The sequence below is a fragment of the Chionomys nivalis genome, chromosome 4, assembly GCF_950005125.1.
Source record: "Chionomys nivalis chromosome 4, mChiNiv1.1, whole genome shotgun sequence".
In the NCBI taxonomy this organism is placed as follows: domain Eukaryota; kingdom Metazoa; phylum Chordata; class Mammalia; order Rodentia; family Cricetidae; genus Chionomys; species Chionomys nivalis.
The window spans coordinates 104,845,541-104,873,403 of record NC_080089.1 but is presented as its reverse complement, the minus strand read 5'-3'; the positions used below and the strand labels follow the sequence as shown (position 1 = coordinate 104,873,403).

The following is a 27,863-nucleotide window of genomic DNA, read 5'->3' as shown; positions in this document are numbered from 1 at the left end:
AGAATCCCAGCTTCAAGTTGGCAGAATGGCTCAATAAAGGTGCTTGGCACGCCAGCCTGGTACACAAAGGTGGAAGAAATGAAGCAACACCATAAAGTAATCCCCTGCTCTCCGCATCGTGCACCGTGGCACACACGCCTACACGCACACACACCTACACGCACACACACCCACACGCACACACACCTACACACACACATCACTGTCATGTACATTAATATTTAATAAACTTTTCAAAAAAAGGAGGAGCCCAGCTGGGTCAGGCTGGTTGCCAAAGCTTGTGCTCCCAAGTGTAGAGAAATGCACCTGAGCCCAACTTTTGCTTATTCAGTAAGAAAACATGCTCCAGAGGAATATAAAGTAATTAAGATAGTGGGTCAGGACAGCAACCTGCTTCCTGGTCCCTTTGTTCTGCTCTGGGGCCAGGAAAGAGTTTCTTTGGCTCCCTAGCCAGGCCCTGGCTTCTACTCCCACTCTTTCTTCCATGAGCACTTGCTCATCTTGGTGCCGCCTCTGCCTTAGCCCATGGTTTACATTGGGGTTTTTTTGGCTATAGCAAAGGTTGAATGAATATCCTAGATATTAAAAAGATACAGGGAAACCAAAACCAAAAATAAATAAATAAAGTGATGTAATATTGTCAGGAAATGGTGGCGCATGCCTTTAATCCCAGCACTCGGGAGGCAGAGGCAGGTGGATCTCTGTGAGTTCGAGACCAGCCTGGTCTACAAGAGCTAGTTCCAGGACAGGCTCCAAAGCTACAGAGAAACCCTGTCTCAAAAAACAAACAAAAGACCCACGGAAGCCTGATCTTCATTTATAAGTTGACATCTTGTTAGGAACAGGCATTCTCTCTCACAGGCTGGAAGGACAGAAGACAAAGGGTGGGAGGACGGAGGGCGTCTAAAGGAAGCCTCTGCCCCTTCTGTTGAGACAGAATTCCTTGCTGGTCTGGAAGTCACAGACAAAGATTCTCCTGCCTCTGCCTCCCAAGTGCTGGTCTGTCCCACCCACCATAACCAGCTTTGAGATAATTCTTTTTAAAATGAACATTTTATTAAGTTCAAATGTCGTAAGTGCTCCATGCAGTGTGTTTCAAGTGTCTTCATCGTCTAGCTTCCTACTTTCCCTCTGCCCTCTATTGCCTGTCTATAGATTGGCAATTCTAAATTTTTGCTTAAATGGGACCATGAAATATGTGTTTTGGGGATCTGACTCTTTCACTTAGTTTTCCAAGGGTCATTCATGAGGTCGCAAACATCAGTCCTTACTCCCTCGTATTACACCCACTGATACTCCATTGTATGGCTGTGTCACCTTTTGCTTATTCAGTCATTGGTAAATGTGTTAGATGAGAGTGGTCCTCCTTCCTCCCTCCCTCCCTCCCCCCTCCCCCTCCCTCCCTCCCCTCCCTCCCTCCCTCCCTCCCTCCCTCCCCCCCCCCCCCCTCTCTCTCTCTCTCTCTCAGTCTCACTGTGGCCTTGGCTGGCCTGGAACTTGCTCTGTGGAGCAGATTGGCCTGGAACTCAAAGATCCATCTGCCTGTTTTCCCAGAAATGAAACTGATTTTGTATTCTCAATTTTCCTGAATTTGCTTTACTTTTTGGTAAAGTGTATAAGATTTTCTTTTTCTCTCTTTTCTTTATTCTTTATTTTTTAATTAAAGGTTTATTTACTTTTAATTATGTGTATGTGTGTGTTTGTGCAAGTAAGTACCCATAGAGTCAGAGGAACTGGATTCCCCTGGAGTTGGAGTTACAGGTGGCTATGAGATGGGGACTGAACTCAAGTCCGCTACAAGAGCAGTATGTGTTCTTAACCACTGAACCATTTCTTCTACCCTCTTATTTTTTTTTTTCAAACAGGGTTTAAACAGGAGCCTGTCCTGGAACTCACTCTGTAGACCAGGCTGGCTTTGAATTTACAGAGATCTGCCTGCCTCTGCTTCCCAAGTGCTGGGATTAAAGATGTGCACCACCAGCGCCCAGCTAATTTTTTTATATATATACACAAGGATTTCCTTGTGTAGCCCTGGCTGTCCTGGAATTTGCTCTGTAGACCAGAGTGGCCTCAAACTCAGAGATCACCTGTCTCTACCTCCTGGGTTCTGGGATTAAAGGTGTGCCACCATCTCCAGCTCTTTCCTTCCTTCCTTCCTTCCTTCCTTCCTTCCTTCCTTGCTTGCTTCCTTCCTTCCTCTCTCTCTCTCTCCCTCTCTCTTCCTTAAATAAAGATTTATTTATTATGTATACAGTGTTTTGTCTGCATGTATACCTGCATACCAGAAGAGGATACTGGATCTCATTACAGATGGTTGTGAGCCACCATGTGGTTGCTGGAACCTCTGGAAGAGCAGCCGGTACTCTTACGCAGAGCCATCTCTCCAGCCCCTCCAGCTCTTTTCTTAACTTTTATTTTGTCTTTTGAGACAGCATCTTACTTTGTAGCCTAGGATGGTCTCACTCCCGTGATCCTGCTGCCTCAACCCTTCTAGTGTTGGGATTACAAGCATGTGATATCACACTGACTTGCCAGTAAAATCAGGTGGCAGGCAGATTGAGGGATTTGTATTTTAATTTGTTTTTCTTCCCTAATTGCTTTGGATAAGACCCTCCAGTACTGTGTTAAATTGAATGGTGAAATATCTTCAGCTTCCCTGTGATGTCCCTGATCTTACAGAGAAAGCCTCCGCCCTTTCCCCTCATGAACATTCACAGCTAAGTATGATGTTAGTTGTGGGTTTTCTGAAGCACTCTGAATCGTGTTGAAGATGTTTCTTTGTATTTCCAATCTATTAAGTTGGGTTTTTTTTTTAAATATTTCTTTCTCTTTTATGTGTGTGTGTCTGTGTACACTAATGTCTGTGCACCACATGTGTGCCTGGTGCTCATGGAGTTCAGAGAGTGCACCGGCTCCCCTGGATCTGTAGTTACAGGTGCTTGTGAGCCATCATGTGGGTGCTGAGAACCAAATCTGCTGCCAAGACATCTGTCTAGCCCTTGTTTGAGTTGTTATTTTTTTTTTTTTTTTTAGTTTTTCGAGACAGGGTTTCTCTGTGGTTTTGGAGCCTATCCTGGAACTAGCTCTTGTAGACCAGGCTGGTCTCGAACTCACAGAGATCCGCCTGCCTCTGCCTCCCGAGTGCTGGGATTAAAGGCGTGCGCCACCACCGCCCGGCTGAGTTGTTATTTTTTTAATTGTGAGTGGCTATTAAGTTTTGTCAAGTGCTTTCTCCTGCACCAATTGAGATGACTGTGGTTCCTTTCCCCCCATTTTTTTAAAATTGGCTTTTCTTTGCTTTTGCTAAAGGTGATGTATTTGCATCATCTTAGTTAACTTTACAATAGCCTAGCAGAGTGTTTCTGGTTCTCTTTTTACTGTTTTTATTGAGTTATATATTTTTCTCTGCACCTCTCCTTTCCTCAGCCCTAAAATTGCTTTTTTCTAGACAGGGTTTCTCTGTGTAGCCCTGGCTGTCCTGGAACTCATTCTGTAGACCAGGCTGACCTTGAACTCAGAGGCCTCTGCCTCCTGAGTGCTGAACCTAAGGTGTGGGATAGCAGCACACCCGGCTTCCCCTTTGTTTTATTAATACAGTATATTGTATTGCATAAGTTTTAGATGTTCAGCAAACAGTGTTCCAGGAATAATCCCACCTATTTGTTATGTATGATACTGATAAGATGAATTTCATTGCTAGTGTTTTCTTAGTTTTTTATCTCTGCACTTAAGGAAGATTGATTTGTAGTTTCCTCTTTAGAGCATCTTTGTTAATATGAATTATTTTTTCAGTATCAGTGTGAATTCCTAGAGACTCTATGTGTGTGCATGTGCGTGTGCACGCACATGTCTGTGTATGTGCGTGTGTGTATGTCTGTGTGCGGGGGGTGTGTGTGTGCATGTGTGTGTGCACGCACATGTCTGTGTATGTGCGCGTGTGTATGCCTGTGTGTGTGTATATGTGTGTGTGTGCGGGGTGTGTGTGTCTGCATGGCCACGGCCACCCATATCACAAAATTCATGTGGAAATCAGAGGACAGCTGGAGGGAGTTAGTTCTCTATTTTCTCCATGTGGGATCTGGGGCTGGAAGGAAGGTAGTGAGGCCTGTTGGGAAGCGGTCTCGCAGGCTTGCTGTCTCCCTAGCTTCCCCCTCATTATCTGAGGTGGGAATCTCTCACCAAGCTTGGAGCATGTGCTTTTGCCAGACTGGCAGGCCATCCAGTCCGCGGGACACACCTGTGCTGCGGTACAGATGTATGTTACTGTACCCAGCGCTCTTCACAGGGGTCAGGTCCTCAGGCTTGTGAAGTAGGGATTTCACCCGCTGAACTAACTCCCCAGCCACTTGGGAATCTCTGTGCACCCAGGTTGGCTTCAAACTTAGTCCTCTTGCATCAGCCTCATGAGTAGCTGGGATCACAGGCAATTTTCCTTTCTTTTGGTCTTTTTGAGTCAGTGTCTTTCTATTATGCTGCTCTGTCTGTCCTAGAACTTGCTGTGTAGATCAGACTGGCCTCGAACTCACAGAAATCTCTTGCCTGTCACTAGCGAGTACTGGAATTAAAGGTGTGCACTACCATGGCCGACTCTATTTAGAATTTTCAATTTCTTCCTGGAGTTAACTTCAGGAGTTTGCATCCTGAACGCCTCCATTTCATCTAAAGGCACATAGCTGTTTATAGTGACCCAGTCAGCACATAGCTGTTAATGGTGACCCAGTCAGCACATAGCTGTTAATGGTGACCCAGTCAGCACATAGCTGTTAATGGTGACCCATTTTATTGAACTCAACACTGTTTATGATTGTAGTAGCATTTCTTTCATTTCTGATTTTAGTAATTTGAGTTTTATTTCTGCTCTAACCTTCATTTCTGTTCTTTTTTGAAAGGTTTTTTACTAGCATACATTAACTATACACAATAATAGGTTTCATTCTGACATTTTCTTTTTTATACATTTTTTATTGATATTTATTGAGCTCTACATTTTTCTCTGCTCCCCTCCCTGCCTCTCCCCTTCCCCCTTCAATCCTCCCCCAAGATCCCCATGCTCCCAATTTACTCAGGAGATCTTGTCTTTTTCTACTTTCTACTTCCCATGTAGATTAGATCTATGTAAGTCTCTCTTAGTGTCCACATTGTTGTCTAAGTTCTCTGGGATTGTGGTTTGTAGGCTGGTTTTCTTTGCTTTATGTTTTAAAACCACCTATGAGTGAGTACATGTGATAATTGTCTTTCTGGGTCTGGGTTACCTCACTGAAAATGATAATTATTTTCCTAGTGTTAAGTATGGATATGCTTGTGTGTCTGCATGTGCATGTGAAGGCAGGTGCCGTGGAGTCCGACAGAGAGCTCTGTGTCTTCTGAAGCTGGAGCTGCGGTGATTGTTGGCTGTCTGACGTGGACTAGGAAGCAAATTCTGGTCCTCTGCAAGAGCAGAATGTGTTTTTAACCAGTAAGCCATCTCTCTAGCCCATCTCTCTATCCCATCAGCTACTTTTCATACACAGACTGGGACCACCTGCCTAGGGATGGTGCTGTTCATAGTGGCCTGGGCTGTACTACATCAGTTAGCAATCAAGAAAATGTCGTCTTTGCAATTTTAATCCAAAGGTGTTCTGTGTGTTTGTTTTTATTTTATTGAGTCAGGATCTCCTATATCCCATGCTGGCCTGAAACCCCTGCTGTAGTAGATGATGGCCATCGGTTTCTGGTCCTCCGGCCTCCTCTCACCTGCCAGGGTTATAGGCAGAGCAGGTTTCTCTGTAAGTAGCAATTGCCAGCACTGTCGGAATGTCACACAGAGCTGCACTCTGAAGGCTGGTGGGAGTTAAGGAGGTTGTTATTAGCACTCCTGAGCTCTCCACACCTCAGCTCTGTTTTCCTTTCCGAGGCTCCAAGAGATGTGTGACTAGAATCCGATTAAGATCATCGTAGTGGAAATTGGTCTTCTGAGCAAAGTCCCTTCAGTGGTGTCTGCGTCTTGGCAAACAGGTTGAGGGTGAAGTCAAGGCAAACAACTGGATCCGGGACTCTGGGAGCTCAGGGACGGAGCTGCTTTCCCACTTGGGCTCTACCTTTTAAGAATAAAGGCTGATTCTGAGCTAGCCTGGTTTCTCTCCAGTCTCAAAATGATACCAAAAACCTGTTCCACAGCTCTCTGTATGTGTCACTAGGATGGTTTGCTCCTGAAGAATTTATTCTTCTATATTTTTCAATAGGAGGTAGGTATTAGATTTCTGAAAACTGTAGGATTTGTTTAAATGAGTCACAGCATTTGGCTAAAATAGAGAAGATTCCATCTGGTGCCTTTGCGTGGTCCCCAGTTCTGTTCTCTGCGAGCTAGAAGGGAAGCAGAACTTGATGTTCTGGGAGCTCACCATGACTATGCCGCGTCACCTTTCAGGCACCAGGCTCCCCTGAGAAACTCCTGCACTGAGCCGCCATGTTTGGGAGAATGAGGTGGGGGGGGGTAGTGAGCATGAGCTGAGGTCTGACACCTAATTCCATGGAGTGCCCTTGGGTTTGCCTCTTGGAGGTTACAAAGAGGAACCTTCACAGCAGAGCCGGTTTCCTCAGGACCCTAGCCCACTGTGCGCTCATAATCTCCAGGTTCCTCAAGGAGCAAGACGACGCATCCTGACTGAAGAGGCTCCGGAGGGCAGGTGGCAGTGCCCCAAATCAGGAAGGGTCATGAGGGCACAAAGCCACTTGAAGGAAGGGCATGGGTTTGTCGGGAGGGAGGCCTAGTTCTGATCCTAGCTTTGCCTTGATGTGTTGATTCATCTCGTTCAACTCTGATTTCCTCACCTGGGCCTCCATCTCAGTGCTGATGAGATTGACTGCAGTGATGGATGTAAAGGGTTTGGCTAAAAGTGGCTGGTTCCCTCTCCTGACCCCACAGTCTTGCCTGCTCCCTTCCATGCCCTTTTGTCGGTGACAGGTTGCTGTGTTTGGACTGAAGGGTGCGCTGTGAGTCAGGACCACACTACAGAGGATGCTGACACCCTACACAGACCCTGTAGAGTGGAGGCTTCTGCTCAGTCAGTAGGTTGGCCTGACTGCTTGGCCTTGTCTGCCTCTCTCTGAGCACCTCAGTGGGGCACCTCCATTGCTGGCTCCTTCAGGACAGCTTTTCTGGGACCCTCAAGGTCCTTAGACCCTTCTTTGCTGGTCTCCTGCCTGGTCCTGGAGTCACCCGTCTCTGAGCTAGCTCCCTGAGAAAGTGACCTTGTCTGTAGGACTCATTCATCTTTGCTTGCTGCTGATACACTGCCTGGCTGCCTGGCCAGTGTGGGACGAGGCCTTCTTCCAGGGGGCCACTGAAGTGGCTATGTGGCTCTGTGAGCAAATGCCACTGGCTTTCCTGCTAGTCCCCAGCAGTGCAGCGTAGCTGGCTGGAGGTGCTTGTCTGGTTGCCACTGTTGACTATTTCCACAGATGCTGAATTAGCAAATGGCTGCATCTTTGTGTGTGTGTGAGGAGGGCTGAGCTGTTGGGCTAGGAAGACCATGGATGCCAGCACATTTGTTCTTGGCTCACAGGCAGCCTGCCTCATTGCAGGAACAAGGCGAGTAGAGGGAGCAGGGGCATAATAGTAAATTAACTGTTTAGAGTGGTCCCTGCTCTTAGTACATTCACAATACTACACAGCAGCCCCTCTATGGAGTTCTCACTTTCATCATTTCAGAAAAAAACTCAGTGCTAGTGAGATGGCTCGGTGGAGAAAGTGCTGGCTGTGCTAGCCAGACCCGAGCTCCATTCCTGGTGATGCCGTGAAAGAGAGAGCTGTCTGTCTGTCTGTCTGTCTCTCTCTCTCTCCTGGTGATACAGTGAAAGAGAGAACTCTCTCTCTCTCTTTCCTGGTGATACAGTGAAAGAGAGAGCTATCTGTCTGTCTCTCTGTCTTTGTCTCTCTGTCTCACACACAAACACACACACATGCTTCACAAATTAATTAAATAAAAAATCTGTTAAAAATTAAAAATATTGCTGGGCAGTAGTGGCACACACCTTTAATTCCAGTACTTGGGGGGCAGAGACAGGTGGATCTCTGTGAGTTTGAGGCCAGCCTGCTCTACAGAGTGAGTTCCAGGACAGCTAGGATTGTTACACAAAGAAACCTTGTCTTAGAAAAAAAATTAAAAATATCTGGGCATGGTGGCCCATGCCCTTAATTCCAGCACTCAGGAGGCTGATGCAGGTTGATCTCTGGAAGTTCAAAGCCAGCCTATAATAGCAAATTCTAGGACAGCCTGGGCTATATAGAAAGATCCTGTCTTAGACAGATAGGTAGGTAGATAGGTAGATAGACAGACAGACAGATAAAAAATACAAGTAAAGGGGCTGAACAGGTGATGCACTGTGGTTAAGGACACTTGTAGCTGGGCAGTGGTGGCACACACCTTTAATCCCAGCTCTTGGGAGGCAGAGACAGGGAATCTCTGAGTTTGAAGCCAGCCTGGTCTACAGAGTGAGTTCCAGGACAACCAGGACTACGCAGAGAAACCGTATCTTAAAAAAGCACCCCCCCCCCAAAATTAAAAAGAGCACTTGTTGCTTTTTTAGAGGACCACTGTTCAATTCTCAGCATCTACATGACAGCTCACAACCATCTGTAACTCCGGTACCAGGGGACCCAACACTCCCTTTTGGCCTCCCTGGGTACCGCACATGTATATGGTGCACAGACATACATGTATGCAAAACATCCATACATATAAAATAAAAAAAATCTTGAAAGAATAATAAACTTTTAAAAATCAATAATTTTTAAAAAGAAAACTCCCTTTTCATTAATAAGTTACTCCCATCTTTTCCCTAGCCCCCGGCAGTCACTATTTTTTGCATCTATGCATTTGCCTTTTCTATAAATTTTATATACATGGAATAATGAAATTTGCCTTCCACTTAGTAGGTATTTAGTTTTACTTACAGTATAGCAACATCCTGAACTTCATTTTTTTTTTTTGCCTTCTTTACTCTGGTAAAATATGCATCATATGGAATTTCAACTTTTTGTTTCTTGCATTTTTGTTTATCATTATTGTGTGCATGATGTATGTGTGGGCCGGTGCCCTATCACAGTGTTCATACAGAGGTCCATGGAGAACTCTGTACTTTCTTTTTCCTTTTTCTTTTCTTTGTGGGGAGGTTTGGGACAGCTCTGTAACCCAGGCTGGCCTCAAACTCACAGACATCCACCTGCCTCTGCCTCCTGGGTGCTGGGATTACAGGCATGATCCTCTATGCTGAGCTTACGCCATCTAAGTGTACAGTTCAGTGGTATTGGGCATGCTCACACTGTTGTGAAGCCAGTCATCTCCAGAGCCCTTCAGGGTCTCAAACAGAAACTGCACTGCTCCACAGTAACTCCCTTCCTTCCCCGGGACCCTAGTGCCAGGGTTTTACTTTGTCTCTAAGAATTTGGCTAAGTATAGATTTCAGGTACCTTCTATAACATCTGCTTTTTTGAGACTGCTTATCTTATTAGCATAATGTCTTTAGAATTTATCCACTGTGGCATGTTTTCATTTCCTTCCTCTTTGGGGCTAGGTAACATTTTGCCATATGTATATAGAAAACTGTTTATTCATCTGCCGATGGACATGTTTGTAATACATTTTAGCTGTTGTGATCAGTGCAGAGATCCTTGAATATCTGGAACAGCCTAGTGGACATCAGAGGGACTCTGAGATGAGATGCCGAGGTTTGGTGAGGGTTGTGTCCCAGGCCTCCCAGCTCCTCCCCTTCCTCCCTTAGATGCCCTTCCCTGGGCCCTGGTACAACTCCCAGGGATGTTTGAATGACTCTTCTCACATATGCCTTCTTCAGACGTCTCCCCACTTCCTCCCCCATGTTCTTCTAAACACCTCTCATGCCCTGGATTTGTCTTCTTGGGTTTTTCCTGCATCTTGGCCATAAGGTAAGTTCCATGAGATGAGCAGCCTTGTCTGCCTACATCGGTGCCAGGTAATCAAGTCTGCAGAGCAGCTCAGTGCCAGGCACCTGCTCCCAAGGAGAAGCTGAGGTGTAGTGGCGCAGCAGCCTTGTAAAAGCCTGATACTTTTCCTCTCCAAGTTTCCCTCCGGTGTCCCTGAGTCTCTATTTCTGATACCCACTCCATTTCCAGGTACCCAGTGTGCCCAGGTTCCCAGCCCCTTCCTCAGACATTCCTTTGACCTTGGAAGCCTGGCCACGCCCGAACATATAGTTGCCCTTAGCCTTTCAGCAAGGCTGTGGGGGCCCCGATGCACTCGCCTGATTCACCTGATTTGGGCAGGGGTGGGGTGGGGTGGGCTTTGGGCTCTCAGATCCTGGTCTCCTCCTGTCAAGCACAGAGCTTACAGCTCATCCTTTCTTTTCTCTTAGAGTTCCTGGCTGACTTCACATTACTTCCCACTTCCCTGAGACTTTGGCATCAGAATCTCAGGCTTCCTGCCCACTCTACTTGCTGTTGAGCCAGGGAAGGAAGGGAGGAAGGCGAAAGCTAATGTTCTCCTCGGTGCCTACTGTGCACCTGGCATCTATATTCCTTTTACTGGCATGGTCCTGGATTCTGTGTTGGCCCAGGCTGGCCCTGGCATGGTGATTTCTGGCCTGTTGTTCAGGGCATTTGCCCTTCCCTTTGGGATCAGGCCTCCTTCATTACTTGGTGGTTATCCCTGAGCCATAGAGAATGTGACCACACATGTATTCATGTGCTCATGCATGTGTATTTACATGTGAACATTACTGCCATACATGCACACACGTGCACGTATAGTATCTCACTAAGTATTTTCCTCCAGTATTAATTCTGATTCCAGCTCCACAAGCTGACATATGGGACCAATTTCTCTCTTCCTCTCCCTCTAAAACAGGGCTTCACTATGTAGCTTAGGCTAGCCTAGTACTTTTGGTGTAGTCTAGGTTAGCTTTAAAGGGATAGTCCTGCCTCAGCCAACCTCTGGGATTATATATGTTTGTTACCGTGGGGCTAAGTACAGCAGTGGTTCTCAACCTATGGGTCGCAACCCCTGGGACTGAATGACTCTTTCCCAGGTGTCTTGTAAGACCATCAGAAAAGGCTGGGTGGTGGTGGCACACGCCTTTAATCCCAACACTCGGGAGGCAGAGACAGGTGGATCTCTGTGAGTTTGAGGCCAGGCTGGTCTAAAAAGAGAGTTCTAGTACAGTCTCTAAAGCTATACAGAGAAACTTTGTCTCAAAAACCAAACCAAACAAACAAACAAAAAGAACAAGAGCACCTAACTACTATGCCATCTCTCCAGCCACCTTAAGATTTATTCAAAAGGCCATTGGAAAACACAGATATTTGCATTATATATGTGTGTCACATATGTGTCTGGTGCCTGCAGAGGTTAGAAAAGAGTGTCCAGTCCTCTGGAATTGGAGTTACAGGGTATCGTGAGCCACTGTATGGGTGCTGGGAACTGAGCGAGAGTAGAAGTGTTCTTAACCACTGAACCCTCTTTCCAGCTCCTCAGACTTTGTTTTTGTGAAATTTAAAGCTGAATCAATGCTCTCACCACGTTAGCTAGGTTCAGAAATGTCCCTGAGCCTCTGCTCCCCAGACAAGGAACCCTGGAAAGGAGAGGACAGGGAGACAGTTCCTGTGGCCAGAGAGACGGCTTCTCTTGGTGAGCATGGGTCCAGGCACTCGAAAGGTATTACTGTTAAGTTGAACTAGATTAAAAACCTTAGATGGGAAGTTTTTACCTTACATCAGAGGAAAGGTCAGAGCCCAGAGCCCCAGCTGGATGGCTCAGAACTGTAAAAGCGTGATGTAGCTCAGCCAGCAGAGCGCTTGCCCAGCTTGCGCGAGGCTCTGGGTTCACTCTGCAGCACATGAAACAGGCATGCTGTTCACACCTGTAGTCCCAGCACTTGGAGAGCAGAGGCAGGAGGATCAGGAGTTCAGGGTCACCCTTGGCTCCATAGAGAGTTTGAAACCAGCCTGACTACCTGAGACCCTGAAAAGCCAAAAACCACAGAGGAAGGACTGGAGCAACGGCTTAGTGGTTAAATGCACTTACTGCTTTTGCAAAGGACCTGGGTTTTGTTCCCAGCACCCACATGGAGATGTCAAACTCCAGTGCCAGGGGACCTGTCACCTTCTTCTGACCTCCTTTGGAAACAGGCATGCAGAGATATATACAGAACACTCGTACACATAAAAAGAAATACATCTTCTAAAAAAGAAAATCGCCGAGGAAAGACAGTAATTGGAAGAGGGGAAATGAGCCAGAATCCATGTACATTCTCCCGCACTGGGACTGACAGCGTGTGGAACACGGACACAGCAATGCTGAAGATGGAAAGGTGGCGTCTGCTCACGTGCCCTTTGATGTTGCAGTGGGTACTGTTTAGAAGAGGGGCTGCTTTTCTGGCTGAAATGCATCTCATTTACCATCCTCGTTGGGGTTTCTATTGCTGTGATGAACACCATGACAAGAGCAGGCTGAGGAGGAAGGGTTTGTTTGGCTTCCACTTGCACATCATAGTCCATCACTGAAGGAAGTCAGGGCAGGAACCTGGAGGCAGAAGCTGATGCAGACGCTATGGAAGAGTGTTGCTTACTGTCTTGTTCCCTGTGGCTTGCTCAGCCTGCTTTCTTATAAAACTCAGGACCACCAGCCCAGGGTGGCACCCCTCACAATGGGCTGGGCCCTCCTCCACCAATCAGTAATTAAGAAAATTCCTTACAGGCTTGAATACAGCTCAATTTTTTTTGTTTTGTTTTGTTTTGTTTTTTGAGACTCGGTTTCTCTGTGTATCAGCCCCGACTATCCTGAAACTTACTCTGTAGACCAGGCTGGCCTCGATCTCACAGAGATCCGCCTGCTTCTGCCTCCCAAACACTGGGATTAAAGGCATGCTTCACCACCGCCTGGCAAGCGTGTGCACTTATATATGTGTGGGTATACATGTGTGTTCATGTTCTGCGACTATACATGTTTATTCTTACATGTGTGGAGGTCCAACATTGATGTAGGTGATGTATGGTGTTTTTCTTGATTGCTCTTCACTTTATATATTGAGACTCAGTCACCCATTAATCCTAGAGCTCACCAATTGTGTGCAATCTCACTAGTCAGCTTGCCCTGAGGGTCCCCCAAGTGCTGGGAGTACAAACGTTTCCATGCCCTCCCAGCTTTTATGTGGCTTCTGAGATCCACACTGCAGTGCTCATGTTTCACAGCAGGTGCTTTGTCCATGGAGCCCTCTGCCCAGCCTAGGAAACTGGGTCTTAAGGAAAGAGAATGTAGGGTGAGCTGGGGGCGGGATGGGTCGGGTGTGGCACCAGGAATCCTTGTCTGCAGGCAGTACGGGAATAGGAAACTGCCTAGAGACTAGGGGTTCCACTGTAGTGTGAGGAGGACGTGAGCCAATGCCCACAGTCTGGTGGTTGGTCTCCTTGGAGATGCTTCCAGAAGGCCTCATTCTCATGCTTCGTGAGTGCTTGCACAGTGTGACTTTTTAAGGCTTCCTTCACATGTGTGACTGATTGTGGTCACTGTCCCAGAAAACCAGGCCTTTCTCAGCTAGACTTTCAGAATAAGCCTTCTGAGCAGATACTGTCATGTCTATCTCAGGCTTTCAAGTCCTTCCCCATTCCTGTCTGTCATTGGGCTGGGATGCCTGGTAGGCTCCAGGGTTATTGCAGTGGGTCCCTTGTCTTCCATGCCCAGGGCATTGGCCCCTACCACAGAGAGCCTTTGACTCCCTAACCAGTCATTCAGTTGACAAACATACTGAACCTGCTGGCTGGGTCCTGTGCAGGCTCTGAGAACTCTCTGACCATGTGTAGAAGAAAGTTAGAAGATCCACTTTTCTCTAGACACACTCACACACCCTCCTCCTCCTCCTCCTCCTCCTCCTCCTCCTCCTCCTCCTCCTCCTCCTCCTCCTCCTCCAGGATTTCTCTTGCTCTCATATCCCACATTCATTTCTTTTCCTGGGAGGACTCTTACATCTTTAACACACAAACACGCATACATGCCCATGCATACACGTACGCACACGAACATTCAAGTTCCCATTGCTTCATGTGTAAAAGGTGGAGTTTTGTGGGTAAAAACATTTATTTTTAAAATTCTTTTGACTGTAATAAGTTTGAGCGTGCAAAGCGCAGGTCTTATTTCTCCTTGATACTGGCTATCTCTTTTGAAAATCGTTATTGTGTATGTGTATGATTTGGGGGGCATGTGCTGTGGTTTGTGTGTGGAGGTCAGAGGACGGCTTCCATGAGTCAGTTTTATCCTGCCACCGTGGGTGCTGGAGATGGAACACAGATGCAGGCTTGCTGACCCATTCGCTGGCCCCTCCCTGCTGTTTCTAGTGTTAACCACTGTCTTGCTGCAGATCAGTGCTGTAGGTCCTTTGTCAAAGTGGGACTCTTCAGTCTCTCGAAGAAGCCTACTCAAGTGCCCTTGTCCCTGGGCTGCGGGGACAAGTGATACACTGCTCACCGGGTGTCTCAGTGCAAGTGGAGATGGGAAATTCTGACCCCTTCTATAATTTTTGTACATTTCTATTTAATGATGTGGTGTGTGTGTTTGTGCGCGCGCACGTGACTAGCATGGCATGCGTGTGGAGATTAGAGAACAGCTTTTCCAGAGTTGGTTCTCCTTTTGTCATGTGGATCCCTGGTACTGAACTCAGATTTCTATGCTTGGTGGCAAGTGCCTTTACCTACTAAGCCACCTCAGTTCTTCCTTTTGTTTTCTTTCAGAATTAAAACTAAGAATCAATCAATAAATAAATAAATAAATAAATAAAGTCAATAGGCATTTCCCCAATTCTTTTTTAACCATTTTTGAGTCACAGACAAGTTTTTTCTTACTCTTAAATAGAAAGAAGTGGAGCCAGGCGGTGGTGGCGCACGCCTTTAATCCCAGCACTTGGGAGGCAGAGGCAGGCGGATCTCTGTGAGTTCGAGACCAGCCTGGTCTACAAGAGCTAGTTCCAGGACAGGCTCCAAAACCACAGAGAAACCCTGTCTTGAAAAACCAAAATAAATAAATAAATAAATAAATAAATAAATAAATAAATAAATAAATAGAAAGAAGTGGAAATATTATTAGTAACTTTTTCATTTCATTTAATATTTAAAACAAGAAGTCTTGATCTCTGAGCAATCTCTTCTGTCCTTTAGTTGCTTATTTATTATTTTTAGTAGATAAAACAATGCATTTCCTTATAACTTTAAGTTTTCTTCCTTTCTTTCTTTTTTCTTCCTTTCTTTCTTTTTCTTCCTTTCTAAGTAAGGTCTCCCTGGTTGACTAGAAACTCACTGTGTAGCCAAAGCTCACACTTCCATACAGGTGTAGGCTACCGTGCTCAGCTCGTGACATTTCATACCTGTATATCATCACCTTACTCGCATTTATGCCCCTCCCATTATGTAGAAAGATAACTTATTAGCATGGTGTATGCGAAAGTTACTTGGTGTTTCTTTCCCTGAATGGACAGTAGACACACTTTTAGTTGTTTGTTTTGGGTTTTTGATACAGGGATTCTCTGTGTAGCCCTAGTTGTTCTGGAACTAGCTCTGTAGCCCAGGCTGGTCTTGAACTCACAGAGATCTGACTGCCTCTGCCTCCTGAGTGCTGGGATTAAAGGCGTGCGCCACCACTGCCTGGCTAGATAGTTTTAAATTCTATCGACTCTCCATGAGAATTCATTCAAGGGATCTCAGGCCAGGCAGCCTTATGGTGGAAATCTCAAACAGCAGGCTTTGTAATACATCAGACACCAGGGAGTTTCTGGGTTCAGCCCAGACCCCAAGCATCACACATGTTCAGGCCATTCAAGTATTAGAGCTACAAACCCTGAGTTATCCCACCAGCTGTGCTGTTGGCCATGTCTTCCTTCCTGTGTCTTGAGCAGAACTGGCCATCTCTGTGGGTTGGAGAGGCATCAGCTAAGCCGAGTCTCTCATGAGGCACAGACACTGAAGATAAGGCAGAAACGTAAGGAGTTTCTGGTCCGGGATCTTTTTGTTCTTGGGAACAGTAGGCAGGGGCTGGGGCTTGTGTTCTCTATAGTCACAAAGGCTTTCAGGTTCCTTTTGCTTATCTCGACTTCCCAGTTGCAGCAGAATTTGGAAGAGGCTTGTGCACTTTCCCTGTGGTAGAGGCTGCAGTAGCTGGGACTTGGGAACAGCTGGCTCAGCTTTATGTAGTGACTTCTGACTTCTAATTAGAGCTTCCTGGCTTCAGGAGCTTCTCCCCGTGGGTCGGGAAACTAGGACAGCACACAGTTCAAAACTGTCCCCTTGTGGGATCTTAACACAGATGTATGGAAGTTGGGTGAGGAGCAAGAGGCTCGGTGACCTGGTCATGCTGGGAGCCACGGCACTCCCAGAAGGCTGTGGAAAAGTGGCTAGCTAAGCTGGTCCAGTTTGAGGAGTCCATAGAGCTAGCTGGTGGGTCTGGAACCACCTACTCACAACATAATAGAAGGCCAGGAAGTTCCTTAGGTCTCAAATGTGTGCTGCAGGTCTGGGCACAGAGAAGCTCTGTAATGTGCACAGGCAAAGTCAGCACCCCAGGCTCAGTGCTTACCAGTGCCCAAAGGAAGAGTTCCTAACTCTTGGCCTTTGTTTTTTCTGGTGATCTATACCAAGCCATCGGGAAAGCCTAGGAGGTGACAGGGAGAGCCCTTCCAGGAGCTGTTGGCCTGGATCTCAGTTTCGGGTGGTGACTCTGGCCTGGATACCTGCCTGTCCTCGCTCTCCCTTCATCACTGGCCCTTTTGACTCTCAGCAGGAATGCTCACCTGCATGTCTCTGCTGGGATGAGCAGTTAGCCAGGTTCGAACAAGTCGGGGAAGGAGCCCATAGGTACGATGGCAAGGCTACAACATTCTCCCTTCTACTAAGTCTTACTAGAGAAACCAGCTCTTCCGCCATGGTGTAAAACCCATTCTTTTTCTCAGGTCCTCTGGGAATTTATGAATAATTAATTGGCTGAACCAGAACTTTGTAATAGATGAATAGTATAAACATGTCTGTCTTAATTCACCTAAAAGGAGTCTTAACAGGGTCATTTCCTACAAACCTTTCCTAATTAGATTTTTTTTACACTGATTAATTAAAACAAGCTATGGAACTTGCTTCCTTCAGCTGGCAAGCAGGGACTACACCACAAAGGTTCAGGGAGCCCTTGTCCTCCTGGGGGCTCACAGTCTGACCTCTATGACAGGAAGTAAGCCCATAGTATCCTGCAGGGAGGCAACCTTTGCTTCTAACACCTGTGGAAGGTTACCTCAGGGTGGCTTCACACCAGCGGTGTGATTCACATGGTATGAGCATATGGAAGGTGACCTCAGGGTGGCTTCACATCAGAGATGTGGTTCGCATGGTGCTATGGAAACATTTGGCTAGCCTCCTGGTGAACTCATGGACATAGATTCATACCCGGTTGTCTGTGAGTTCCCAGGATTCACTCAGGGCTTACATACAGATGTATGCTTGTGACTAGAGAGAGGCCAGTGTTATAGGCAGAGGGTAGGGGATGGCCATGGTGATGGTCAAACCAACAGGGTTATTCCTCTGTGGACTTCAGGAGGACTGAGAACTGCCAGAAACTTTTTTTTTTTTTTTTTTAAAAAGGGTCCAAGTCAGGCCGTGGTAGCCCACACCTTTAATCTCAGCCCTTGGGAGGCAGAGGCAGGTGCATCTCTGTGAGTTCAAGGCCAGGCTAGTCTACAGAGTAAGTTCCAGAACAGCAAGGGCTACACAAAGAAACCCCATCTTGGGGATGGAGAGATGGCTCAGAGGTTAAGACCACTGGCTGCTCTTCCAGAGGCCCTGAGTTCGATTCCTAGCAACCACATGGTGGCTCACAGCCATCTGTAATGAGATCTGGCGCCCTCTTCTGGTGTGCAGGGATGCATACAGGCAGAATACTGTATACATAATAAATAAATAAATATTTAAATATTAAATATTAAAAAGAAACCCTGCGCCGGGCGGTGGTGGCGCACGCCTTTAATCCCAGCACTCGGGAGGCAGAGGCAGGCGGATCTCTGTGAGTTCGAGGCCAGCCTGGTCTACAAAGGGAGTTCCAGGACAGGCTCCAAAACTACAGAGAAACCCTGTCTCGAAAAACCAAAAAAAAAAAAAAAAAAAAAAAAGAAACCCTGTCTCAAAAACAACAAAACCAATATGTGTGGTGTGGTGTGTGCATGTGTGTGTGCACCTCCTTAGTCACTAAAATTACAAGCCTGTGACACCACACCCAGCTGATGTCTTAGTCTGAAAGGACATCGGCAATTTCAGGAAATATGGATTGGTCAACCCCCAAATATGTCTTGGTGAAGTCACCAAACTTCAAAAAGAAAGAGTTCTTGTTTATCTGGCACAGGGATTCTCAGCCCTCCCAATGCTGCAACCTTTAATACAGTTCTTCATGTTGTGGTGACCCCAGCCATACAATTAATTTTCATACTATTATGAATTGTAACATAAATATCTGATATGCGACCCCTGTGAGAGGATTGTTTGATCCCTAAAATGTTGTGACCTACAGGTTGAGAACCACTGGTCTAGAGAGAGAAGGTTAACATATAAAAAAGGAAAATCAGACTGACCCATCCACAGAAGACAGTAGCTGCAGCTGGAGAGTGCAGGGAAGCAAAGTAGGGGCTCAGAGTCTTATGTCCAGCTAAGGTGTTGTTCAAGTTCAAAGATCACAAAGACACAGTCAAACATTCAAGGACCCAAAATGTGATCCCTGTGAATTCTTTTTGTGTGGATGAATGAATAGGTAACTATTTCTAGAGATAAACTGCCTAGATATCAGTGATAAACCTATGACATAGTCCTTAGGCTAAGGAGATTGCATTCACGTCCACTAACCTGTAAGCAAGCTGTCATTCACATGTCTGTCTGTCTCAGGCACCACGGAGCAAGAGACATTCAGCCTTCAAAGCCAGAGGGAGCTTATGGTAGTTGATGCTTTCTGTTTCCCACATAAGATGGGGAAGACTAAAGAGATGGGGGAAGGGATGGGAAGAGGGGTGGGGAATGGGATTCAGGGAAGTTCAAAGGTAAACACTCCACAAACTATTACTGTATGCCTTCTGGTTTCCTAGCAGGGAATGAATTCGGCAAGAGGTGTGTCTAGCCCAGTTCTGAGTGAAACCCTCTAAAAGCTGCCTATCACTGGAGACATGGTTAAGGGTTTGGTCTTGTCCCACGTCATAAATAGTTAAGTCCATGACCTTTGTGTGTAGTTGAAGGCAATGGTATTTCCCTCTATGCTTCCTGTCTTAGTCAGTGTTCCATTGCTATGAACAGACACCCAGTGACGCACTTCCTCCAACAAGGCCACACCTCCTAATCCACCTCTTAGGGCCACTCCCTGATGAGTGCATCAAATGTAGGAGCCTACGGGGCCATTCTTCTTCAAACCACCACACTTCTAGCTTCTGAAGGTTTCTGAAGGTACTGCATTCAACACACACACACATACACACACACTGGTTCTGAAGGTACTGCATTCAACACACACACACACACACACACATACCTACCTACCTAAAAATAGTCTTTTTAAAAAAGACTGGAGATTGGCTATCTCAGTGGCGGCTTCTAAACTAGGGCACATGTTGGGTAGGAGGTGGGACAAAGTAGAAAATATGAAAACTATTTATGTCTCCTCACCTCTTTTTTTCTAGCCCAGGGCTCGTCTCAGGTTGTGAACGTCTCTAAGGATGACCTTGAACTTGTGATCTTCCCGCCCCTACCCGCAGAGTGCTGACCACAGTCCTGCACCCCCCTGAGCTGTGCCCAGCACTCTTGTTTGTTCTCTATCAAGCATCCTTTAAAACCTTCCTGTCTGGGGGGGGGGGCGGGCATTTTATGAATAGTCCAAGAGCATGTAATTGTAGATAAATATTCATGTGTTGGGAATGCAAAAACATATTTTACTGACAGGATCACATGATCCTGTAGGCTGAGTGAGTAAGGGGTACCTTGTGTGGAAACTGGAATCGTTCCTGAGGGGGGAACTCTGGGAGTCAGGAGTTGCACCCTGGTGCCCACCATTGGCTTCACTGCTGCTCTGCTGGCTTGCCCACAGACCGCTAGGACGGCCCCGAAGGTGGGGTGTCCAAAGGTGGGGGTCCTCCCACAGTGTTTGCCCTGCTGTAATTGTCCATTACTGAAAGGTCAGCCATGAATTTTTGAAAACCTTATTTGAAGCTGTGGGGTTCTTCCAGCTGCCCTGACTTACAGAGTTTCCTTAAGATTCCCCCCTTCTTGATGAACAGAGACAGCTTATTAATATGAGTCCTTTCTCTTTCAAATGTTCAACTGGAGGCGGGGGGGGGGGGCATGCTCTAGATGCTGCCATGTGGAGCCCACAGCATGGTTTCCCTCTGGCCGCACTCCGGCTCCATTCTTCCCTGCATTTCCTTCCTGTAGGCTTCAGCCCTAGCAGGTCCTAGCTGACCACAATAGCCAGAGCAGCTCCTGGCTGCTTCCCACCGTGGACCAGGCGGCCACCTCCTTCCCAGTTGCCCTGTTGTAACCTGGGCTGCAGCATCTTTCAGTCTCTAGAACGAATTAGTTCTTTGCCTCTCCCACCAACACACAGTGGATTATGTCCCTCAGGAGTGGCATGGATGGAACAGAAAACCGCAGAGCTTCTTAGGGCTGATGAGGGACAGGCAGACTGTTTGGCTTTGTGCTCTTCCTGGAAGGAGCCAGGAGGTCCCTTCCTGCCTTGGCAAACAGGGTTGAGTTAAAATTATTTGTGAATAGTTAATAGCCCGAAATGTTGAAAGGAAGGAAAGCTGGTAGAAATTGAAGGTTTTCACGTCCTTGGCCTTTCTTGGCCATCATTAAGATATATTATCTACTGTAGCTGGAGGGATGGCTCAGCGATTAGGAGTGCTGCTCTTGTAGAGGACTCAGGGTTCGTTCCCAGCACACACATTGTGGCTCATAACCATCCTTAATGCCAATTCCTGGGGATCTGATGCCCTCTTCTGGCCTTTTTAGGCACCACAGATGCACATGGTACATATACATGCATATAAGCAAAAAGCTTATACACATAAAATAAAGATCTGAAAAAAATATTCAGGTGCTTTTAGTTTCTGCAGCTGGCTTCCAGTCACCCTTCATATAGGCCCTTTTCCTCCAGCCTGACCCTCTGTGCCTTTGTTTTTTTATCTGTCTCCCTACCTCGCACATTGTCCTTATTCCAGCACTTCCCAAGAAGCAGCCTCTGGAAGACTGCTGGGAGGAGCGTTGACCTTGGGCGCTTCACCTGGCCTGTGTCCACAAGTCCAGGTCTCTCATGCACAGGATAGTCTCTCCTGTAGACATCTCCCTCTCGTCCTCCTTGCTTCCAGCAGTTAGGTTTTGGAGACTTTCGTCTGTATCTGTCCTCAGGCTGATCCTTCCACTTGTGTTATTTTGGGATGCACGTCCAGATAGCCATGACTCCTGAGCTCTGTCATGACGAGACTTTTCTTAAGCAGGAGGAAGAACTGTGCTGGGTTTCGGGAGATCTTGGACTTTCATGGTATGGCGTATGATCTTCATAGGTGTAGCCATTTTCTCCTGCGACTCAGCTCTCTGCAGGGCAGTGTTGGCTGCTCTCCAATAAGGGGGCTCTCTAACCCTGTGGTGTCATTTTCTTTCTTTTTTCTTTCTCTTTCTGATACAAAGTCTCACTATGTAGCTCTGGCTGTCCTGGAATTCACTTTGTAGATCAGGCTGGCCTCGAACTTACAGTGATCCTGCTGCCTCTGCCTCCCAAGTGCTGGGATTAAAGGTGTGCTCCGCCACACCCAGCTATGTGGGGGTATTTTCTTCTGTCTTTTTTTCTGACTGCTCTGTTTCCGGGCTTTTTTCTAAGTTCGTGAATGCTGTTGGGTCCTTCATGTTTTCCTGAACCACCATTCTCTGGGTGGCTTTTGTTCTTGAGAATTGCCTGTGAACTCATTCTCTCAGATAAAATATCTAGAGGCACGCTGTAAGATTTCTCCTGCTCCCCACGATCTTCAATAAAACCAAACCCGGATTTTTAGCTTTGCTTTTTCACTCCCCACCCCTGCAGGCTTCCTTCTCTGGATTCCCCATGGGATTGAAAAACAGGAATGTCCTTTGTTGTATCTTTCTGTCCCCTAATTCTAAAACTGTCTCTTGGGCAATTCTTTCTTTTCACTGGATTTCCTACCTTCATCATCTTCACTGGGCCACAGAGCCCAAATGCATCTGTTGGGAAACCATAATGGCCCAGTTATTCCGGCTGTCCCCATGTTCATTTTGAGTGTTTTAACGAATTCAGGTAATTGAATACTAATGCTACCAGAGCTGTTCTCAGTGCTAGGAGTGATAACGATTTGCATCTGACATACTCCTGCCTCCCTCCACCCACACTGAGCATGCTCTGACGGCCCCTCTGAGCCTTTGGATGTATCTTCTGTCTAGTTTGCTCTTCCACCTCAGGGAGCATGGCTTGTCCTTTAAGGCCTAGTGTAGCGTTATCGTCATCTTCCTCAGGACTGTGGCTTGGGACTCGCAGTGATTTGCTTGCACATCTGTTTCTAACCTCAGAGGATTGGATCCCTGTCTGATTTACTTTTTGAAAAATTCATTTTAATTAAACATTCAGCAGGTATTCATAAAGAATATAAGAAGACTTATAAAATATGTATATGTGTAAGGAGTAACTGAGTACCTGGCGACCTGACCTGCATTGTAGGAGTTTATCAACCTCATGTGTGTCCTGCTCTTTGACGTGACGTTAAAAAAATTCACGCAGGAACTAATCAGTCAAGTGCCCCCCCCCCACAAATTCACAGACAAAGTCTCTTAGTGTTTTCAATAAGCTTATGATATTGTGTTGGGCTGCGTTCCTAGTCTCCTTAGCTGAACGCTGCTGCATATTACCAGAGTCTGAAGGTGGGGTATATCGACAGGATCACAGAGAGCAGAGGACCGAGACCAAATACAAAGGTCAGTCAATGTGAACAACTGAAAGAAAGACAAACAGATGGCAGACGGAAGGAATAAGGAGGGAAGAAAGGAGGGAGGGAGGGAAGGAAGGCAGGAAGGCAGGCAGGCTATTGGAATCTGTTTCCTATGAGGCCGTCGCTAAGCACACTCCATGGGAAATGTTCAGAAGTGGATGATGTCACTGCTGATGGCGCCCTGCTTCCTGAGCTCACCACACGCACTGTTCACACACCGCCCTTTCATTTCTGTGCACGCACTGGTATCTGCTCAGTGGAAGCTCGTGTGGGTCCTGGGATGCAGTGGGAAGCAAGCCAGTCACAGGTCTTTTCTTAGGTCTGTGCCAGTTTGTTCTAGGCCCTCGGTGTGGATAAAATTTCTAAAGAAAGGCTAAATTATGATACAACATTGAGTTTAAAAAGTCACTTTGAGCCGGGCCTTTAATCCCAGCACTTGGGAGGCAGAGAAAGGTGAATCTCTGTGAGTTTGAGGCCAGCCTGGTCTACAGAAAGAGTTCCAAAGCTACAGAGAAACCCTGTCTTGGAACTCCCCCCCCCAAAAAAAAATAACAAACAAAAAGCCACTTTGAGCCAGGCAATGGTGGCACAAGTCTTTAATCCCAGCACTTGGGAGGCAGAGGCAGGCAGAGTGCTAGAATAACCAGAGCTACTGAGAAACCCTGTCTTGAAAACAAAAACAAAAACAAGTCACTTTGAGCTGGTCATGGTACTTCATGCTATAATCATGGTGGGAGGCAAAGCCATGAATCCGAGGCCCACCTGAGCTACATAAGTGAAGCCTCACTAGTACAGCAAACCTGGTCTGTCCCTTTGCTGTCAGCAGCCAGCCAAGGGAATACAGGCCACAGTCAGTCTAGAATGTTCTGGGAAGCAACAGGAAACTTGACCTTTGACTTTTTGTACTTACCCTCTTTCAGACTGGAAAAGAGGTAAATTGGCAGAAACCAACCTGAGCTGGTCCAAAGAAGGAATTCAGGAAATTGAATTTTGGCCTGAATGTTTCTTTTACCTCATGGGTCTACCCAGCTCTGCAGACAGGTTGTAATGGGATGGATATGGTGTTAGTCACACTGGGCCTCCTTCAGCGGGTTCTCAGAGGCTGGATTTGAAATCCTATCTGACCTCATACCAATGCATCCCACCATCTTAGATGTGGCTGGGTACCAGGCTTGCTGGAGGGTCTCTGAAAGAAATGGGCAGAGCCCATTGGTCATATTGGCATCACCTTGAGGCTTCTTAGTAGTGCGGTCCTGGGCTGGAGATGGCTCAGGGCCATCTCAGTCACTGCTCTGTTGTTATGAAGAGACACCATGACCTTGGCAACTATTATAAGAGAAAGCGTTTGCCAAGTGTGGTGGCACATGCCTTTAATCCCAGTACTGGGGAGGCAGAGGCAGGCAGATCTCTGTGAGTTCAAGGCCAACCTGGTCTACAGAGTGAGTTTCTGGATAGAAGGGTTACACAGAGAAACCCTGGAGAGAGAGAGAGAGAGAGAGAGAGAGAGAGAGAGCGCGCTTTTAATTGGGGGGCTTGCTTACAGTTTCAGAGGTTTAGTCCAATGTCATGGCAGGGGGCATGTTGGCTGGGAGGTAGGTGCTGGGGAAGCAGTTGAGAGCTACATCCTGATCTGTAGGCAGAGAGAGAAACTGGGCATGATATGGGGTTCTGAAACCCCAAAGCTCACCTTCAGGGACACACTTCCTCCAACAAGGCCACACCTCCTAACCCTTCTCGTCCTTTCAAATAGTGCCACTCCCTGGTGACTAAGCATTCAAATCTATGAGGCTTTGTGGCCATTCTTATTCAGACCACCACATAGGTTAAGAGCACTGGCTGCTTTTCCAGAGGACCTGGGCTTCATTCCTAGAATCCACATGGTTGCTCACAACCAGGGGATCCAACGCCCTTTTTCGGCCTCTGTGGGCAGAGCCTGCAAGTGGTCCATGGACATACACATGCCCACAAGTGGTGCACGGACATACACATGCCCACAAGTGGTGCACGGACATACACATGCCCACAAGTGGTGCACGGACATACACATGCCTGCAAGTGGTGCACGGATATACACATGCCCACAAGTGGTGCACGGACATACATATGCCCACAAGTGGTGCACGGATATACACATGCCTGCAAGTGGTGCACGGACATACACATGCCCACAAGTGGTGCACGGATATACACATGCAGGCAGAACACTGTAAACATGAATAAAAATAAAGCTTAGATGTGCAGTCCCTGGCTGGGGTGCAGCTTCACTGATAGACTAACCACCTAACATGCACGAAGCCCTGGGTTTCATCCCCAGAACTTATAAATTGGCTATGGTGGCACCTGCCTGTAATTCCAGCACTTTAGAAGTGGAGGCAGGGAAATCAGAATTCAAGGTAATCCTTAGCTACAGAACTAATTCAAGGCCACCTGGGCTCCAGGAGACCATGTGTCAAACAAGTCCAGCCTGTGTGAGATTACTAACTAGAAGCTGCTCTTTCCCAAGGCGTGAAAGGACAGTCGTGTCCATCTGCCGTGTGGCCTGATGCTAAGAAGCTTGTCAGGGCTTCAGCATGGGTACAGTAAATGGTGACCGTGATGATGTCACTGTGCAAGAGAAAGAGGACAGTGATAGATGGAGCTTAGGGTCACTCTAGGTTGGAGAGCTATGTAAGCTACTTCTATATGATGTGTCTCTAACGATAATTTTCTTTTTTCTTTTTTTTTTTCTTTTTTTTTTTTTGGTTTTTCGAGACAGGGTTTCTCTGTGGTTTTGGAGCCTGTCCTGGAACTAGCTCTGTAGACCAGGCTGGTCTCGAACTCACAGAGATCCGCCTGCCTCTGCCTCCCGAGTGCTGGGATTAAAGGCGTGTGCCACCACCGCCCGGCCTTTTTTGTTTTTTCAAGACAGGGTTTTCTGTAGCTTTGGAGCCTGTCCTGGAACTAGGTCTCGTAGACCAGGCTGGCCTCGAACTCACAGAGATCTGCCTGCCTCTGCCTCCCAAGTACTGGGATTAAAGGCGTGCGCCACCACCGCCCGGCCTCTAACGATCATTTTCAATGTCATTTCAGTGTTTCACGGAGACTGGACCCCAAGGAGCCCCTGGGTAGCCAGAGAGCAACTTCTCCAACCCCAAAGCAAGCTTCTGCTGCTTCTGCTACTGCTCCAGGCCGAGAAAGCCCCCGAGAGACGAGGGCTCAAGGCCCATCAGGCCAGGAAGCTGATGGTCCCCGCAGGACACTACAGGTAGACGGCAGGACACAAAGATCAGGACGGTCCCCCTCAGTGTCTCCAGACAGAGGCAGCACTCCCACGTCCCCCTACTCTGTCCCCCAGATCGCTCCCCTCCCCAGCAGCACCCTGTGTCCTATATGCAAGACCTCGGACCTCACGCCGACCTGCAGCCAGCCAAACTTCAACACCTGCACCCAGTGTCACAGCAAGGTCTGCAACCAATGTGGGTTCAACCCCAACCCTCATCTTACCCAGGTAACTACCTTCTTCCTGCTCCACCAACCTTCCACCACCGCCTCATGAACATCTCTCCTCTAGCTCCTTTCTTTCTCTTTCTCGCAGCCCTGACCATGGCTGTTTTCCTTAGTCACCAGTGCCTGTGTACCCCGATGATGGGGGTGGTAATGGTGGTGGTGGTACCGGATCCAAGATGTGGAATCAGATGACAAGGTCTGGCGCCAGGTCTCCTGAGAGATTCTTGTTCCCTAAAATCTTAAAAAGGACTGGAGCAAAAGCTTAGCAATTAAGAGTACCATCTGCTCTTCCAGAGAATTGAGGTTCAATTCTTAGCACCCACAAGATGACTTACAACAATCTGTAACGCCAATCCTGGGGATCCGATACATTCTCCACTCAGGATGCACAGAGACATACATACAAGAAAACCCCTATAAAAATAAAAATACTTCTGGCGGTGGTGGCGCACGCTTTTAATCCCAGCACTCAGGAGGCAGAGGCAGAGGATCTCTGAGTTTGAGGCCAGCCTGGTCTACAGAGTGAGTTCCAGGACAGCCAGGGATACACAGAGAAACCCTGTGTCAAAATAAATAAACACCCCCCCCCCCGCAAACTTAGAGCTTTTTTACCTGGTTTAATTTTAATCTAAAAAAAAATGATCTTAGAGAGGGCAAAAGAAAATCTTATGGGACAACTTCTCCCAATGGTTACTCCATTAGAGATGACTGTGAATGCCTCCAGGGGAGTCAGAGTCCCCTATCCTGAGCCTGCCTCTCTTTGATAACCTGGAGAGGAATGCTGGTAAGAGCGGCAGACTTCTAGGAGGGTCGAGGAACTACCCTCCAGCAGGACTCTGGACAGTTCCTCTCCAAGTTTCAGTTCCAGATATCTGGGGGCCTAAGGTGGTGGACCAGCCTGTCCTCCCCAGTTTTGTGGTAGAAGCCAAGCTTTCCCAGGGTAGAATTGTCCTTTCCTCACAAGGGCCGTCCTTCAGGACTGTAGACATGAGCTTAGCTTCTTTGCCGCCAAGGGTCTGTCAATCGCATCTCCATTGTGGCTCCCTTCAGGATGCTTCGCGTTGGAGAGGATGTCCAACAGAGTCTTTGGCGGGTCCCTTTGGTGACCCAGAGGATGGGGGCTCCCATGGATTAGCTAAATTAGACCCACCCTTTTGGAATGCACTGGGTGGGCTTCCTGGCGCCCTTGTACTCCCACAGGGTAACCCACAGAAGTCTCTGCTTCTCCCCACCAAAGACTGCTTGGACGGATGGCGAGTAGCTACTGTAGGCAGCCCCTGGGATTTATCAGCAGCTGGAGTTGTTTGGACCATGTGGGAGGGGGATAAGTGAGAATAACTGCTAACAGGTCAGGGTCTATATATGCTGCGAGGTGCTGT

The 27,863-nt window shown here is 47.3% G+C and overlaps 1 protein-coding gene across 2 annotated transcripts in view; it reads left to right on the top strand.

The window, feature by feature from the left end:
* Positions 1–27,863, top strand: part of Bsn (bassoon presynaptic cytomatrix protein) — an 89,187-nt gene that overhangs the window by 20,759 nt on the left and 40,565 nt on the right. Inside the window, exons 2-3 of one of the 2 annotated variants that reach the window (XM_057766456.1) lie at positions 26,068–26,242; positions 26,333–26,485. In XM_057766456.1, coding sequence (XP_057622439.1) covers positions 26,068–26,242; positions 26,333–26,485 — 328 coding nt within the window. Of the gene's footprint in view, positions 1–26,067; positions 26,486–27,863 lie in introns of both variants that reach the window. The other variant, XM_057766455.1, reaches the window with a different exon arrangement.